This window comes from Brachyistius frenatus, unplaced genomic scaffold (assembly GCF_029030835.1).
Source record: "Brachyistius frenatus isolate BFR_SWC_R1_liver_20210118 unplaced genomic scaffold, ASM2903083v1 Contig_478, whole genome shotgun sequence".
NCBI lineage: Eukaryota > Metazoa > Chordata > Actinopteri > Embiotocidae > Brachyistius > Brachyistius frenatus.
Window position 1 is genome coordinate 30311 of NW_027211077.1, and position 17190 is coordinate 47500.

A 17190-nucleotide genomic window follows, 5' to 3' on the forward strand; every position below is an offset into this window, starting at 1 on the left:
CTGAGGAAACCAAATTCCTCGTCAGGACGGACATTTTTCTTACAGCGTGATATGAAGCGGTCCCGCTCGTTAAAGGAGGAAGGAAAGGCACCTCGGGGTGTGTACCGCTTTAAGAGAGATTATCCAATTAGCCCCAGTCTTCCTCCGACACCGAGACAACATGACGTCAAACAGCCACGAGCACGTCACTCAAACTCAACCACAAATAATCAAATCATAAGAAGGACGACGGGCCGTTTCTTTATGTGGAGGTCTGAGACGTTGGAAAGAAGCACAGCATGAACCGCTGCAACAGCAGGAGGTGGCGAACACAAAGAAGCAGATGAAGAACGACCTGAGTGGCAGCACGACACTTTCACTGGAACAGATCAGCTGCTCTCAGATCAGCGACCAGCTTTACTCCCAATAAAACGTTTTGACATCGCAGAAAATACATCTAACATTAAATATCAAGGAAAAACTATCAATAGAAGCAGCAAACTTGGATAAGTACCATTAAATAGAATGAATTGAAAGTAAAAGTCTATTATTTGCAGCTTTTTGTTGAGCGTAAGATCTCTGTTTTAGCTTGTTTGAACTGGAAATGATTGTTTTCTTTTAATTAATTTGTAAGACCATGAAAATAAACACTGAAGATGGATTTAAATCAGAGATTCATTTCCATCACTTTGGAAATTAGAGATTTTGCCAATTCAGGAATTAAAAAAACATTCAATGAAAGCTGTCACTATTAGCAGTAACTTTTAGTTTGCTCCAATCATCAGTAATATTTATTGGTCAACAATATTTCTACCAAAGTGGTCAAATTTGAGATGTCACTGCTATTGTTCCCAAAAAAGAATCTTATGAACACAAAATGAAACCAAATGAAAGATGTTAAAGTCTGCGGAGCTCCGTGTGATCCAGAGGACAGAAATATCTACCAAAGTACTCGTCATCACATTAAATACATACGTGCTCCTAAATTCAGGATATTTACTTGCTGTTAAGTGAAATGAAAAATAATTTGACTGACATTATTATATAGAGATCTAATGAAAGCATGTGACTGAGGTAGAAGATGCGTGATGCGGTCTCACCATGTGTGGAAGCTGGATGTTGGCGAGGCTGTTGATGAGCGACTGGCTGAGGTTGGCCAGCTCGTGCAGCAGCGAGTCGTTCTGCTGCTCGATCACCTTGTTCTCCTCCTCGATGGACTTCAGGTTGGTCTCCATGGTGGTGATCTGCCAGGAGAGGCACGTTATGTCGTATATACTGACGTTGTCTTTCTACTGTGGTCACGCTAAACACGGAGAGACGCAAACTAATGGCATAACCCATTTGTTAGAAAACCACCAGGCTGTCTCCTCCTGGACTCGAACCTCTGCCTCCCGCTCCAGTCTGACTCATCCAATCATCACTAAGCGTGAACAGGCCAAAGCGTGGCTATGTCACGTTTTGCTGCGGTGGACCGGCGTGTCTTTTTCACGCTTTGCCGACATGTTCAGTGAATTATTGATCTTAGTGTGTATTCCACAAATAAAAAAGATTTCTTGAAATAGTAAAAGCCTGAATTACTGTGAATATCTGCTGAGAATAACTTTGTTGTGAGTATTTCAGGACTCAGTTAGAGTTTAGTGTGAACTTATTTCCAGTGAACACAGAAGCTTCAGTCTTACTTGCGTCCTCAGTTTTATCATGTCTGACTCCACTTGATTGTTGGACTCGTTCAGATCTTTGATTTCTTCATCCAGCTGTTTGATTTCTTCATCGTTCTCGATGCCTGAAACAAAAATGATCTTAGTGACGATAGAAAATTTAAAATGATTCTCCTTTTTCTATTCAACACAAAAATATGAATGAATGTGAGAACGTTTTCTAGACTCCGATTCAACCATTTCAATAAGATGAAGCTTTTTATTCCTGTTTTCTGATCTCTGACCTTTGCTTGCTCTTTGCTTGATTGTCAGCATCTCCACGCCGCTCATCCTCGCCTTCTTCATGGCCGAGGTGGCCCGGGGACAACCGGAGAGACTGGAACCAAACAAACACACCTTAACAGCAGAAGGGAAGTCATATTAATGCTGCTTTGTTTGGAAGATGGTTAGCAGGATTAACAGCATGTGGAAATCCATATGGGCCTTTTCTAAGTTAATATTTATCCGTGTTGGACCCTCAGACGGGGCTCAGGTAGCTGCTGGTTGAATAATACCGGACCGCCCACCTGCGGTGAGTCAGGAAGCTCCCGCTGACGTGTCCTGAGCCGTCGCAGCCGGGCGTCGGGCAGGTCATCCCGTCTGTTTTGCCAGATTTCCAGACGAACTGCGAGCCGTTGACGTAGCTGTCCTTCTGCCTCTTCGCCGCCAGGGGGCAGCCTGACGCGCTGCGATGGGAGGCGTACTTCCCCGTCACGTGACCCTGCCCGTCACAACCTGGGACCGGACACCTGGGAGGAGGAGCAAACACGGAGGGCTCACTTCGTCTGCTTCTCCAGGTACTAACAACATCACTGATCCCTTTTATCTGCTTCAATACATCTCATTAGTGGGTTTTATTCAGATTAAACTAATTCTTATAGAAGCAACAATAATAATGTAACAACATGTTGGATTGATGGATTATCGGTCTGCAGCTTGGTTCTATCACAAGTTCACTTTCTGGAAGGAAATCATCTAAAAATAACATGTTCAACTTGTCGTGAATTATTGGACTAAAATATGACAGAAAACATCTGCTCCCTCCTTTAAAAAGGAGAGGGGGGGGAGGAGGGAGGAGCAACTTCTGAGTCACGACCCCCCCCCCCCTCCGAGACCTGCAGGCTGCAGCGGTGAGCAGGACAAACACCTCTCGCTCTGCAGCTCCTCTTCAGCTCCTCCTCAGCAGCTCTTCAGCTCCTCTTCAGCTCCTCCTCAGCTCCTCCTCAGCTCCTCTTCTGCTCCTCTTCAGCTCCTCTTCAGCTCCTTCTCAGCTCCTCTTCAGCTCCTCCTCAGCTCCTCTTCAGCTCCTCCTCCGCTCCTCTTCTGCTCCTCCTCAGCTCTTCTTCAGCCCCTCTTCAGCTCCTCCTCAGCTCCTCTTCAGCCCCTCTTCAGTTCCTCAGCTCCTCCTCAGTTCCTCCTGAGCTTCTCTTCAGCTCCTCCTCAGCTCCTCCTCAGCTCCTCTTCAGCTCCTCCTCAGTTCCTCCTCAGCTCCTCTTCAGCTCCTCCTCAACAGCTCTTCAGCTCCTCCTCAGCTCCTCTTCAGCTCCTCCTCAGCTCCTCTGTTGCTGACCTTTGGTCTGATCAGGATGAGCGACACGTCTCCCAGCTGATCGCAGGTTCAGCTTCATTATGATTCCAGCGTTAATGGTGGAGGAGCAGAGGTGGAGGAGCAGAGCAGCAGCAGCAGCTGGCGTCATGCTGAACTTTAGATTATTCACGAGGTCGTATTGGATTAATCTTGCGTCTCCGTCAGTCGTGGAAACCTTCAGTGGAGCTGCTGGCAGCCGGAGGGGGCGGAGCCTCTGACCACAGCGCCAGGCTCACATACTTCCAGTTAGAAAGGTCAGGGCGCTCAGGCAGCATTTAAAGAGGGAGGAGATGGTGGAGAGTTATATATCCACCAAATATAGACACAGATGTCCTGATTTAAATCTTATAAACTGGTGAGAAATGTTTAGAATACATCACTCCTCATTTAAATATCCAGAGTTGGAAGAAAGTGTAAAAGTTTAAATATCAACAAATTAGAAATTGTCATTATCCATTTATCTGCAGGTATTTTCTGAATTAAATTAATTCCCTTGAAATATTTATTATTTCTCTCAAAGTGCTGAAATTTGCTTTAAATTGTTTAATTCATATTGTCTCCTAAACAGTTGAGTTTTATTCTCGTATCTTCCTCTGGAACGTTTCTTGGTTCTAGTTGTTTTTTATTTGGACGTCGGTCTCAACGCTCCGTATCGAAACTATAACGTATGTTCAACTCTTACTTGATTGGCTCCTGGTCGTCCTTGTCCTCTTTGCTGTGGAGGATCTTAATGCCGCTCTTCTTGGCTCGTGGACAGCCGGACAGACTGCAGGACAGAAGACACACTTTTAAAGACAGGAGCGGTGAAGACATGGAAGAGTTTGTTGTTGTGTGTTCGACTGCAGGCTTTTATTGTGAAAGGTCGTTGCTGTACCTCCTGTGGGAGGCATAGTTTCCAGTGATGTGTCCAGATCCGTCACAGCCGGGGGTCGGACACCTGAGACAGACAGGAGGACAGAGGAGAGGAGGACAGACAGGAGGACAGAGGCTTCATGACGTCGGTCTCCACTGACAACAAGCTGCTGATGATGCGTTCAGACTCACTTGAGGTCTTGTGAGTTGCTCGTCATCATCCCGCGGATGTTCTTATCGGCCAGCTGACAACTCGACAACCTGCAGGAAGAGAAAAGATTCACGTTTAGCTGGAACACCACAAAGTTGAATAAACACGGATCATTCAATTATCTGTTAATCGTGGTTTTATTCAATAACGTGCCGGAAAAAAAATCCACTGAAGTAAATGAAACATCATCTAACAAGAAGTGAATTTTCGACTTCACAGAGGAAGTGAATGTGAGAGGAGGATTTTTATTTGCACATGAAACCTGTTTCATCGCTGCGAATAATTCACACACACACAACACTACAAAAATTAAAGAAAATACCAAAATCATTATTATCTGTCAGAGTTTCTGGAACATTTTTCATGTCTGTTGAACAGTTAAAGTTCAGTTTGAACTCCGAGACGTTGATTTGATTTGATTTCAGTTAATATACACAAACAACAGAGTGATGCAAGCTGTCTCCTTTAAATCCCTCAAATCTCCTCATGTTTGTATGTTTGACTTCATCAGTGCTTGTTAAGCTTCTGTCCCAATGAAGCAACACGGGTGGAAATTATATGAAACTATATCAATTAATAAACTGTTAATGAGAACTTTAAATTCCTGATTTTAATTTTAATATGTTTGTTCTTCTGCTGTCCTCCAGAAGCTGCTGACAGAAGAGAGCTGGTGTGAACATCTGTCCCACATCTGTCCCACATCTGTCCCACATTGGCCCCACATCTGTCCCACATCGCCCCCGCATCTGTCCCACATCGGCTCCACATCTGCCCCATATCTGTCCAACATCAGCCCCATATCTGCCCCACATCTGTCCCACATCTGCCCCACATCTGCCCCACATCTGTCCCACATCTGTCCCCACATCTGGCCCCACATCTGTCCCACATCGGCCCCACATCTGGCCCCACATCGGCCCCACATCTGTCCCACATCTGTCCCACATCTGGCCCCACATCGGCCCCACATCTGTCCCACATCTGTCCCACATCGGCCCCACATCCTTTTAATGTCATATTCCTAAATTTAAATTTGCTTCTTTTTATTTGTATATTTTTATATCTTCTGTTTAAATGACTGCTGCACAGATCAGTTTACTTTAATATAAGTAGGATAATTAGAGTGAGGAGTTGTGGACCTACTGTGACCGAAACGTTGGCGTTCGTGTGTCCCGGTCGTGGTGTTTGTGGTGTTTGGAGGTGCTTGTGGTGTTTGGAGGTGTTTGGAGGTGCTTGTGGTGTTTGGAGGTGTTTGGAGGTGTTTGGAGGTGCTTGTGGTGTTTGGAGGTGTTTGGAGGTGTTTGGAGGTGCTTGTGGTGTTTGGAGGTGTTTGGAGGTGTTTGTGGTGTTTGGAGGTGCTTGTGGTGTTTGGAGGTGTTTGGAGGTGTTTGTGGTGTTTGGAGGTGTTTGTGGTGTTTGGAGGTGCTTGTGGTGTTTGGAGGTGTTTGGAGGTGTTTGGAGGTGTTTGGAGGTGTTTGGAGGTGTTTGTGGTGTTTGGAGGTGTTTGGAGGTGTTTGGAGGTGTTTGGAGGTGTTTGGAGGTGTTTGGAGGTGTTTGGAGGTGTTTGGAGGTGTTTGTGGTGTTTGTGGTGTTTGGAGGTGTTTGTGGTGTTTGGAGGTGTTTGTGGTGTTTGTGGTGTTTGGAGGTGTTTGTGGTGTTTGGAGGTGTTTGTGGTGTTTGTGGTGTTTGGAGGTGTTTGTGGTGTATGGAGGTGCGAGCGGTTCTTACGTGATGAGCTCCTTCTTGCCCTCCTTGCAGGGTGAGTACTTGTGGTGTTTGGGGCTGGGCATGGTCACTTCGGCCGGGTAGCGCTGCTCGTCCAGCAGCTCCTGGAAGGGATCCAACTCGTCGCTCTGGTGTAGAGATGAGAAATAAGCAGACTACAGAAGGTCACTACAAGCTGGCTGTTAGCATGTTCACGCAAAGTACAAATCTGAAAAAGGATTCAACATCTTTCAACATCATTCAAGATTTTTTCCTGCTAAAATTCTAAAGAACTTTGATAAAACAGAGCATTTCTCTACATTTAAAACCTAAAACATTTACAGCAGGCCGATAAAGAAAAATTCTCTCTTTTACACACATTTTTTACAGTTATATTGTCAACTGAAATAAAACTTGTGTTCGATCCCTAATGAAGCTCTCTGAAAGATTTTTAAGTTTTATAAAACACAGCATCCTTTTTAAAGTTTATAAATCTGTGTGCAGAGTTGATTGTTTCCAAACGTGTTTGTCCTCATGGTAACCTCAATAAAATCACATCCTCCAGTATGTCCATCACGGTGGACCCCGGTGGATCCCGGTGGACCCCGGTGGATCCCGGTGGGACCTCGGTGGACCCCGGTGGATCTTGGTGGACCTCGGTGGACCCCGGTGGACCCCGGTGGATCACGGTGGACCCCGGTGGATCCTGGTGGATCCTGGTGGACCCTGGTGGACCCCGGTGGACCCCGGTGGACCCCGGGGGATCCCGGTGGACCTCGGTGGATCCCAGTGGGACCTCGGTGGACCCTGGTGGAGCCCGGTGGATCCTGGTGGACCCCGGTGGATCCTGGTGGATCCCGGTGAGACCTCGGTGGACCTCGGTGGACCTCGGTGGACCCCGGTGGATTTCGGTGGACCTCGGTGGATCCCCGTGGGAGCCCGGTGGGATCCCGGTGGACCCCGGTGGATCCTGGTGGACCCCGGTGGACCTCGGTGAGACCTCGGTGGACCTCGGTGGACCCCGGTGGATTTCGGTGGACCCCGGTGGATTTCGGTGGACCTCGGTGGATCCCCGTGGGATCCCGGTGGACCCCGGTGGAGCCCGGTGGGATCCCGGTGGACCCCGGTGGATCCCGGTGGACCCCGGTGGACCTCGGTGGACCCCGGTGGACCTCGGTGGACCCCGGTGGATTTCGGTGGACCCCGGTGGATTTCGGTGGACCCCGGTGGACCTTGGTGAACTGTACCCAGTTCAGAGTGTTTCTGCTCTGCAGACTTTGTGAACAGAAAGCTTTTGTGTCTGCAGCGCTGCATTCTGCTCTGCAGTCATCACACCTCCTCAGTCGGGAGCAGAAATCGTTCAGGACTGTCTGGAGAAAATCCCATCAGCCGCCGCGCTGCAGGCTGCGGCCTCCTCTGCAATGTCGTGCTTCATTAACGAACGCAATTACTCTCCTGATTAAAACCTTTCACTCCAGCGCTCTAAGTCCAACCAGGCAAATGTAGCAATTTGCTGCATGGATTGCTCTGTGTGATATCAGATCTGTGAGGATTTAAAGCGTGCAGATGATCTATCATGTTTTACTTATGTATTAGCGCTGTAATTCACTATTTTAATGCAGCGTGCTTCGAGCTCCTGAAGCGTTCAGTCAGAGAGCTGCGGAGTCGCAGCGCTGCAGCGGCGCTGCTGTCCACACGGGGGCGCACTGAGCCCGCTGGAGAGCCCGACTGCATCCTCCCTCAGTTATTCACCCAACTGCACTGGAGATACTGGACTGACATGAAAGATAGAAACCAAGAGTTTTTACTCCCTCATGAAAAAAACCTGTTTATTAAAGTTATTTGACTTGAAATGCTCCCAGAGGTCAGAGAGGGCTGAAGGTTGGTCCTCATGGAGGACAGCAGTCGGCAGTATGGAGCGGTTATAAAGGATAAACCTGCTCATAATAAAACCGCAGGCAGACTTCAGAACAAGGTCCTTTTCACCTGCTTTGTGCATTGGATTTAAATATTTAAGAGTTCGTCACCACGTTTAGTTTTTGACCTCGAGGCTTTTGCATACGTCAGGAGCACAAATTGATGAATTTAGTATATATATTATGTATATTTTAATTATCTCATCCGCCAGCTGCAGAATCTCCTTTCTGCTCCGATATAAATACATAAACATGTAATTCATTTCATGTTAATTGATTTTTGATTTTTAGACGAATTAAATTGAGTTTTTAGAAAATTTGAATCGCATATATTTTTGCAGAGAAGCATGAAAAACATCGGGTGCAGTTTGGTTTGTGAACGTCTCTCCCTGCTGAGAGCACGTCATTAATCATGTGATCACTTACTTAAAGTTTCCATGTAAACTTCCCTGTAAATATGCGTCTGTTTCTTATTCTTCCCACTGAAGAACCAACATTTCTTCTTCTGTGTTGTTTTTTAAAGAAGCATCTTTCCTCGTTCCTCGTCTGTCTGCTGTTGAACCGGTTTTATTCTGACGCTCCAGGACGAGAATTAACAACACAAACCCGGTGCTGATGTACAGTTTTGACAAGCAACCGTCACTCTGGCATTTCAGCGCCTCGGGTTGGTGAAGTTGAGCGTTCACACACACTAAACCCGTCCAAAACTCAACATTTTCCTCTTGTGTATGTAAAGTGATGCAAAAATGATGCGTAGCACCAGCGCGCAGCGCTACGCCCTCGCAAAACAAGTCCACAACTTCTCTGGTGCCTTTCTGCCGCGCACCACAGAACCAGCTTCCCTTCAAACAGCTCATGAACACTAATCATCTCTTCATCTGGCCGTGAATATAAACCCCCTGTTCCTTAAATCTCTCAATTTCATGCTTCAAATTTACATGATTAGGGGATAGGCTGCCTTAAATGTATCTTAAATCAAGTGGTTGAAGTCCTTCATCATAACTGTAATAGCAGAGCATGAACGCTCTTCCTCTTCATGTCACTCATTCAGTGCCCTCGTCACCTTCATCATCAGATTAAACATCGAAGGTGTGTTTAAAGGTTTGAGCCGCTCTTCGTCTCCATATCATGAAACATCTAAACAGTTTGAATCAAACATGTCATACAGAAATCTCATTAATACGTGTCGGTGTAAATATGAATCAGCAGCAGAACGATCAGCAGTCCTTCACTGGGAAATCATCTGCTGCAGCACTAAACACATGAAACTGGTCTCTCTGGATTTTAAAACTCAACGAAGCTCCTGCAAACTGTAAAGTTCTCAACCTCTTTAATTTAGCAGTAATTATAGATAAAACAAACACTTTTCAATTCGTTCACTTCTCATTAATTATTTCTAATTAGGTGCAACTTAAGAGTTTTTTTTTTGTCCACAGCAGGTCAGCTGTTTACGGCAAAATGTGACATTTTTCTACAAACCGGCCAACATATCAACAAAAAAGCCAGTTTCAACATGCATGATGGATAAATGAATATTTAGATAGAGTGTGAATGGAGATCTTTTCAGGTAATTATAAGATAAAGAAATAAATGTAAATCTACAGTCCGTTTAATTACTACCAACATGTGGATATTTCCAGGAAACTTTCAAGTAAAAAATAAGGTGATTTTTTAGGAAATACAGACCCATAAAAACAAAGTGTTGCCATTCACAATCCCAAACTTGACCAAATCTGACAATTGCGCCTGAAAGATTTTCAAAACGAGCTTTTCATTCTTTGTTTCCTGCAAACTCCAACGTCTTCCAAACTACAGCACAGAAAACGTGCATGTATTTAAACTGTAAAATCCAGTTCAGACGTGTTTCTGTTCAGTGAAGTGTTTAATAATAACTTTATAATATATACTTCATATTATAATTGGTCTGCTTAGTGTAAAATCCAAATGATTAGTAGTAACAGTAAAAATGCTTTTTATGAATGCAAACAGTTAAATGAGAAAGTCACTTTAAGGTTTTTAAACCATAAACTCTCAGTTTTGAACGTCTGCAGTGATTTTATTTATGAACTTTAAACTCTTTAAACCTGCTTGGTGGTTTTAGTGTAAACTGAACTGTAAACTGCATCAGTAGCATCTTTTTTTAAATCCTCTGATATTAATATGTCTTCAGCGACGTGGACCTTCCCCTTACCTCCTTGTGGTCGTGCTCGTCTCCCAGACGTTTGATCTTGGTGTAGTCGACCGGCAGGTCCCAGCAGTCGGCGTCAGTCAGCTGGTAGCAGCGGCTGCTGAGCAGCGCCTGTCTCTGGGGCGACATGGGCTGCAGGGGGGTCAACACGGTCCCGCTGCCCTCCGGACCGCCGGGCTGACCGGCCACGTCCACCACTCCGCCGTCGTCCAGCTCGCCGACCGGATTCTGATGGGGAATTACAGAAACACCTGATGACTGACGGGGACGTAGACGACAGTAAAACTTTACTCAGACGGCTGTTTGTGTCACGTTAAAGAAGAAATGCTTGTTAGCAAACTTTTTAAAACTCAAACATTCATGTCCGTGTCTGGCTGAACACTTCAGGCTCGTCTGCACATTTATTTTGGTCTGTTTCAGACTTACAGCCAGTTGCTATTCATGTAGTTTTGTGCGTCATTTAATGTAGCCCCACCCTTATATTTAGCCCCTCCCTTTGAGGTCACATCTCGGGATGTTGTTGCCGTTGGTGACCGTAAATCACAACAGGTGGACTTTGTTCAGGCTGCAGGTGAATCAGGTGAGTTATGACAGACTGTCCACACGGTTATTAACAAGTCAACAGATCAGATGTTTGTGTCACCAACGTATCAGCATGGGTTGCTGTGGTAACGGCGCATGTGCAGCTACGCTGGTGACACAGCTTTCCCACGTGGACGCATGTCTAATGAAGGCCCATCATCTCGCCATCCAAACAAAAACCTTCACTCTCTGATAGCTCTGCTAGCATTAGCATAGATTCTGATCAGATTTCCTTTTTTTTTTTTACTGTTCAGACTTAAAAATATCCTCCGGATATAACGTGGTTGTGATCCTATATTAAGGATTTGTGTTGACAGTGAACGAGGTCCCTCAGGGTTCGATTCTTGGTCCGCTGTTATTCACCGGTCGGTTCATAAATGACAACATTACGTCTCACAGCTACGCAGACGAGACTCGGCTTTACTTTTACTAAGTGAAACTTTACCTCATTTTATTCTATATTAATAGATTTTGTTTTGGAAGTTGGTTTTAATATCTTTCTTTGCGCGTCTTTAGTTGGGTTTAGTGATATAAATAAATCATCCATTCTTTGTCATATTCTCCATCTTTTCCCCTCTTGCCGTTACATATGAATATGATGTATGAAGTTAGCGTGCCCCACCCTTTGGCGTGCCCCGCCTCTCTGCGTGCCCCGCCCCTCGCCGTGCCCCGCCTCTTTGCATGCCCAGTCCCTCGCTGTGCCCCGCCTCTCTGCGTGCCCCGCCCCTCGCCGTGCCCCGTCTCTCTACATGCCCCGCCCCTCGCTGTGCCCCGCCTCTCTACATGCCCCGCCCCGCCCCTCTCTGTGCTACACCTCACCTGTGTCAGCAGGTCCTGGGGTTTCCCTCCCAGAGCGTGCGGGAGCTCCCGGCACCTGGTGGACAGGTTGAGGATGGCCGTGGCCGCCATGTGGGCCGCCTCCATGTCGTGGGTGTAGTCGAAGCTGCTTTTGCTGCAGGTGCTGCTGGCGCTGCTTCCTCCGCCACCGCCTCCCCCTCCTCCTCCACCTCCTCCACAGCTCAGGCTGCTGCTGCTGCTGGGAGCGTAGCTGCTGGTGGTGCTGCTGGCCGGGCTGGACGTCTTACAGTAGCGCTTGGCTGCAGGGACGCACGCACACATGTACGGTCGGTTAGCGAGACCGAGCTGGAGTCAGACAAACTCAGCAGCACATGAGGGTCTAAAATTACACACAGACAGTCTGTCGCATCTCAAATGAAACGTTATATTTATACAAACAATGATTGAATGACCACAAAAATGATTTTCTAAGCTAACTTACCAAAATGAGAGATCTTAAATCAACATGACACATATTAAGTTTGCTGTCCCCATGGCAACCCCTGTAAGGGATAAAGTATTAATTTTAATAGTCCCCAAAAAACCACAAGTTCCTGTGGAAAATACATGCAGGAGAAAACATCAGCCGATAGAAAGAGATGTAGAGCTGAAGACATGTAGAGCTGAAGACATGTAGAGATGAAGACATGTAGAGCTGAAGACATGTAGAGATGAAGACATGTAGAGATGAAGACATGTAGAGCTGAAGACATGTAGAGATGAAGACATGTAGAGCTGAAGACATGTAGAGATGAAGACATGTAGAGATGAAGACATGTAGAGCTGAAGACATGTAGAGCTGAAGACATGTAGAGATGAAGACATGTAGAGATGAAGACAGAGATGAAGACATGTAGAGATGAAGACATGTAGAGCTGAAGACATGTAGAGCTGAAGACATGTAGAGATGAAGACATGTAGAGATGAAGACATGTAGAGATGAAGACATGTAGAGCTGAAGACATGTAGAGATGAAGACATGTAGATGAAGACATGTAGATGTGAAGACATGTAGAGATGAAGACATGTAGAGCTGAAGACATGTAGAGATGAAGACATGTAGAGCTGAAGACATGTAGGGATGAAGACATGTAGAGAAGACATGTAGAGATGAAGACATGAAGACAGAGTGAAGACATGAGAGCTGAAGACATGTAGAGATGAAGACATGTAGAGCTGAAGACATGTGTGAAGACATGTAGAGCTGAAGACATGTAGAGATGAAGACATGTAGAGATGAAGACATGTAGAGCTGAAGACATGTAGAGCTGAAGACATGTAGAGCTGAAGACATGTAGAGCTGAAGACATGTAGAGCTGAAGACATGTAGGGATGAAGACATGTAGAGCTGAAGACATGTAGGGATGAAGACATGTAGAGCTGAAGACATGTAGAGATGAAGACATGTAGAGATGAAGACATGTAGAGCTGAAGACATGTAGGGATGAAGACATGTAGAGCTGAAGACATGTAGAGCTGAAGACATGTAGAGATGAAGACATGTAGAGATGAAGACATGTAGAGATGAAGACATGTAGAGCTGAAGACATGTAGGGATGAAGACATGTAGAGCTGAAGACATGTAGAGCTGAAGACATGTAGAGATGAAGACATGTAGGGATGAAGACATGTAGAGCTGAAGACAGGTAGGGATGAAGCCATGTAGAGATGAAGACATGTAGAGATGAAGACATGTAGGGATGAAGACATGTAGAGCTGAAGAGATGAAGAGATGAAGATATGTAGAGCTGAAGAGATGAAGAGATGTAGAGATGTAGAGATGTAGAGATGTAGAGATGTAGAGATGTAGAGATGAAGAGATGTAGAGATGAAGAGATGAAGAGATGTAGAGATGTAGAGATGTAGAGATGAAGAGATGTAGAGATGAAGAGATGTAGAGATGTAGAGATGAAGAGATGTAGAGATGAAGAGATGTAGAGATGTAGAGATGTAGAGATGAAGAGATGTAGAGATGAAGAGATGTAGAGATGTAGAGATGAAGAGATGAAGAGATGTAGAGATGAACAGATGTAGAGATGAAGAGATGTAGAGATGAAGAGATGTAGAGATGTAGAGATGAAGAGACGTAGACATGAGATGAAGACATGTAGAGATGAAGACATGTAGAGCTGAAGACATGTAGAGATGAAGACATGTAGAGCTGAAGACATGTAGAGCTGAAGACATGTAGAGATGAAGACATGTAGAGCTGAAGACATGTAGGGATGAAGACATGTAGAGCTGAAGACATGTAGAGCTGAAGACATGTAGAGCTGAAGACATGTAGAGATGAAGACATGTAGAGCTGAAGACATGTAGAGCTGAAGACATGTAGAGCTGAAGACATGTAGAGATGAAGACATGTAGGGATGAAGACATGTAGAGCTGAAGACATGTAGGGATGAAGCCATGTAGAGATGAAGACATGTAGAGATGAAGACATGTAGAGATGAAGACATGTAGGGATGAAGACATGTAGAGCTGAAGACATGTAGAGCTGAAAACATGTAGAGCTGAAGACATGTAAGGATGAAGACATGTAGAGCTGAAGACATGTAGGGATGAAGACATGTAGAGCTGAAGACATGTAGAGCTGAAGACATGTAGAGATGAAGAGATGAAGAGATGTAGAGATGAAGAGATGTAGAGATGAAGAGATGAAGAGATGTAGAGATGTAGAGATGAAGAGATGTAGAGATGAAGAGATGAAGAGATGAAGAGATGTAGAGATGTAGAGATGAAGAGATGAAGAGATGAAGAGATGAAGAGATGTAGAGATGTAGAGATGAAGAGATGAAGAGATGTAGAGATGTAGAGATGAAGAGATGAAGAGATGAAGAGATGAGATGAAGAGATGAAGAGATGAAGAGATGAAGAGATGAAGAGATGTAGAGATGTAGAGATGTAGGGATGTAGAGATGAAGAGATGAAGAGATGTAGAGATGAAGAGATGAAGAGATGTAGACATGTAGACATGTAGAGCTGAAGACATGTAGAGCTGAAGACATGTAGAGATGAAGACATGTAGAGCTGAAGACATGTAGAGATGAAGACATGTAGAGCTGAAGACATGTAGAGATGAAGACATGTAGAGATGTAGAGATGAAGAGATGAAGAGATGTAGAGATGTAGAGATGAAGAGATGTAGAGATGTAGAGCTGAAGACATGTAGAGATAAAGACATGTAGAGCTGAAGACATGTAGAGATGAAGACATGTAGAGATGTAGAGATGAAGAGATGAAGAGATGTAGAGATGAAGAGATGTAGAGATGTAGAGATGTAGAGATGAAGAGATGAAGAGATGAAGAGATGTAGAGATGAAGAGATGTAGAGATGAAGAGATGAAGAGATGTAGAGATGTAGAGATGTAGAGATGAAGAGATGTAGAGATGTAGAGATGAAGAGATGAAGAGATGAAGAGATGTAGAGATGTAGAGATGAAGAGATGTAGAGATGAAGAGATGTAGAGATGTAATGTAGAGATGAAGAGATGTAGAGATGTAGAGATGTAGAGATGAAGAGATGAAGAGATGTAGAGATGAAGAGATGTAAAGATGTAGAGATGAAGAGATGTAGAGATGAAGAGATGTAGAGATGTAGAGATGAAGAGATGTAGAGATGAAGAGATGTAGAGATGAAGAGATGTAGAGATGTAATGTAGAGATGAAGAGATGTAGAGATGAAGAGATGTAGAGATGAAGAGATGAAGAGATGTAGAGATGAAGAGATGTAGAGATGTAGAGATGAAGAGATGTAGAGATGAAGAGATGTAGAGATGTAGAGATGTAGAGATGAAGAGATGTAGAGATGAAGAGATGTAGAGATGAAGAGATGAAGAGATGTAGAGATGAAGAGATGTAGAGATGTAGAGATGAAGAGATGTAGAGATGAAGAGATGTAGAGATGTAATGTAGAGATGAAGAGATGTAGAGATGAAGAGATGTAGAGATGTAGAGATGAAGAGATGTAGAGATGTAATGTAGAGATGAAGAGATGTAGAGATGAAGAGATGTAGAGATGTAGAGATGAAGAGATGTAAAGATGTAGAGATGAAGAGATGAAGAGATGTAGAGATGAAGAGATGAAGAGATGAAGAGATGTAAAGATGTAGAGATGAAGAGATGTAGAGATGAAGAGATGTAGAGATGTAGAGATGAAGAGATGTAGAGATGAAGAGATGTAGAGATGTAATGTAGAGATGAAGAGATGTAGAGATGAAGAGATGAAGAGATGTAGAGATGAAGAGATGTAGAGATGTAATGTAGAGATGAAGAGATGTAGAGATGAAGAGATGATGGAGGGAGTGCAGACACCTCGTCTAAAACCTCCCTCCTGCCTGAGTCTCACTGATAGCTCTCAGCCAAAGGAACAGGCCTCGCCTCCATTATCTCTCTCCTGTTTCATCGTCCCTCCATCTGCACCTCCATCCCTCCCTCCATACCTCTCTCCCTCCCTCAATCCTCCCCCTCCCTTCATCCCTCCCTCCAATACATTATTGTTTATCCGCTCGCACTTAAAATAATAAATCACTTTCTTTTGTCAATTTGCAAACTAACTTAAAACTCCACAAGTTACATGAAGATTTTGTTGAAATCATCGAAACAATCACAAAACAACGTGTGAAATCCTGGAGGACTGATTCTGCATCTATCTTACCAACAAGAAGCCAAAAAAGAAGCCAAAGGGCCGTAAAACAGAAGTCCGACCTCGTTCAAACCAAAGACAAAGATGATCCTATTGGTCGAATCATTTCCCACCGTCGTATCCCTTCGGCGACGTGTCTCTGCCGTGGTGCGACTTGGTGGTCGGACCTCTCTTCCCGTAGCCGCCGTGCTGGCCGTCGTAGCCGCTGTAGTCGTAGCTGGTCTTGGAGTATTTCTCCAGCTCCTTGGCCAGGTTGGACCGCGGCGTGCTGGTCGGGACGTTGTTTTTGTAGCCGTACTGAGGAATCTCCAGCTGCTTGACGAAACACATCGGCCTGAAAGGCAAAGAGGCGCCATTCAGGATCCCTACCGACCATGTACCAGGTTGGACATGTGACTGAGGCTGTTTCAGGGGTTCTTTTCTGAGTTTATACACCGGTGACGTATTTGGCGTTTTTATTAATGTTAGCGTGATCTGTGAACAGTTCATGCACCATTCAGCATCCCCTTTTTTATTTAGGTTCACATTATCTGTGAACAGTTCATGCACCATTCAGCATCCCCTTTTATTTAGGTTCACATGATCTGTGAACAGTTCATTGCACCATTCAGCATCCCCTTTTTATTTAGGTTCACATGATATGTGAACAGCTCATGCACCATTCAGGATCCCCAGTTTAAAGAAACAGAAAAGGGAAAACTGCTTTCAAAATCAAAGATGCAACTGAGGAGGACGTTTAGAGTTTAATGCACCATTCTGCATCTCCGTTTTAACCTATGACGATTAGGCAATGAGCAGCATTACCTGTCATTATTGTTATTAAAATGTGTTATTTAATGGCATGTCACCATGGCGATGGGAGTGGGCGGTACCTGAGGACGCGGTCTGACGTCTGATTGGTCTTACTGCCGCTGTCTGTAGGGAGACTCTTCTCGTGGACCTTCGCCATCTTCTCTGCAGCAGCGATGGGACATCCAGACAGACTGGACGG

General features: G+C 44.8%; 1 protein-coding gene across 9 annotated transcripts in view; it reads right to left on the reverse strand.

Moving 5' to 3' along the window:
• Positions 1-17190, reverse strand: part of myt1la (myelin transcription factor 1-like, a) — a 58244-nt gene that overhangs the window by 2264 nt on the left and 38790 nt on the right. For 7 of the 9 annotated variants that reach the window (XM_069687628.1, XM_069687630.1, XM_069687629.1 and 4 more), the window contains 12 exons: positions 17072-17182; positions 16313-16533; positions 11537-11814; positions 10139-10363; positions 6056-6207; positions 4309-4377; positions 4139-4201; positions 3947-4030; positions 2204-2425; positions 1922-2013; positions 1659-1762; positions 1080-1223 (listed from right to left, as the gene is read on the reverse strand). In XM_069687628.1, the coding sequence (XP_069543729.1) occupies positions 1080-1223; positions 1659-1762; positions 1922-2013; positions 2204-2425; positions 3947-4030; positions 4139-4201; positions 4309-4377; positions 6056-6207; positions 10139-10363; positions 11537-11814; positions 16313-16533; positions 17072-17182 (1765 nt within the window). The remainder of the gene's footprint in view (positions 1-1079; positions 1224-1658; positions 1763-1921; positions 2014-2203; positions 2426-3946; positions 4031-4138; positions 4202-4308; positions 4378-6055; positions 6208-10138; positions 10364-11536; positions 11815-16312; positions 16534-17071; positions 17183-17190) is intronic. The other 2 variants (XM_069687632.1, XM_069687634.1) reach the window with 2 other exon arrangements.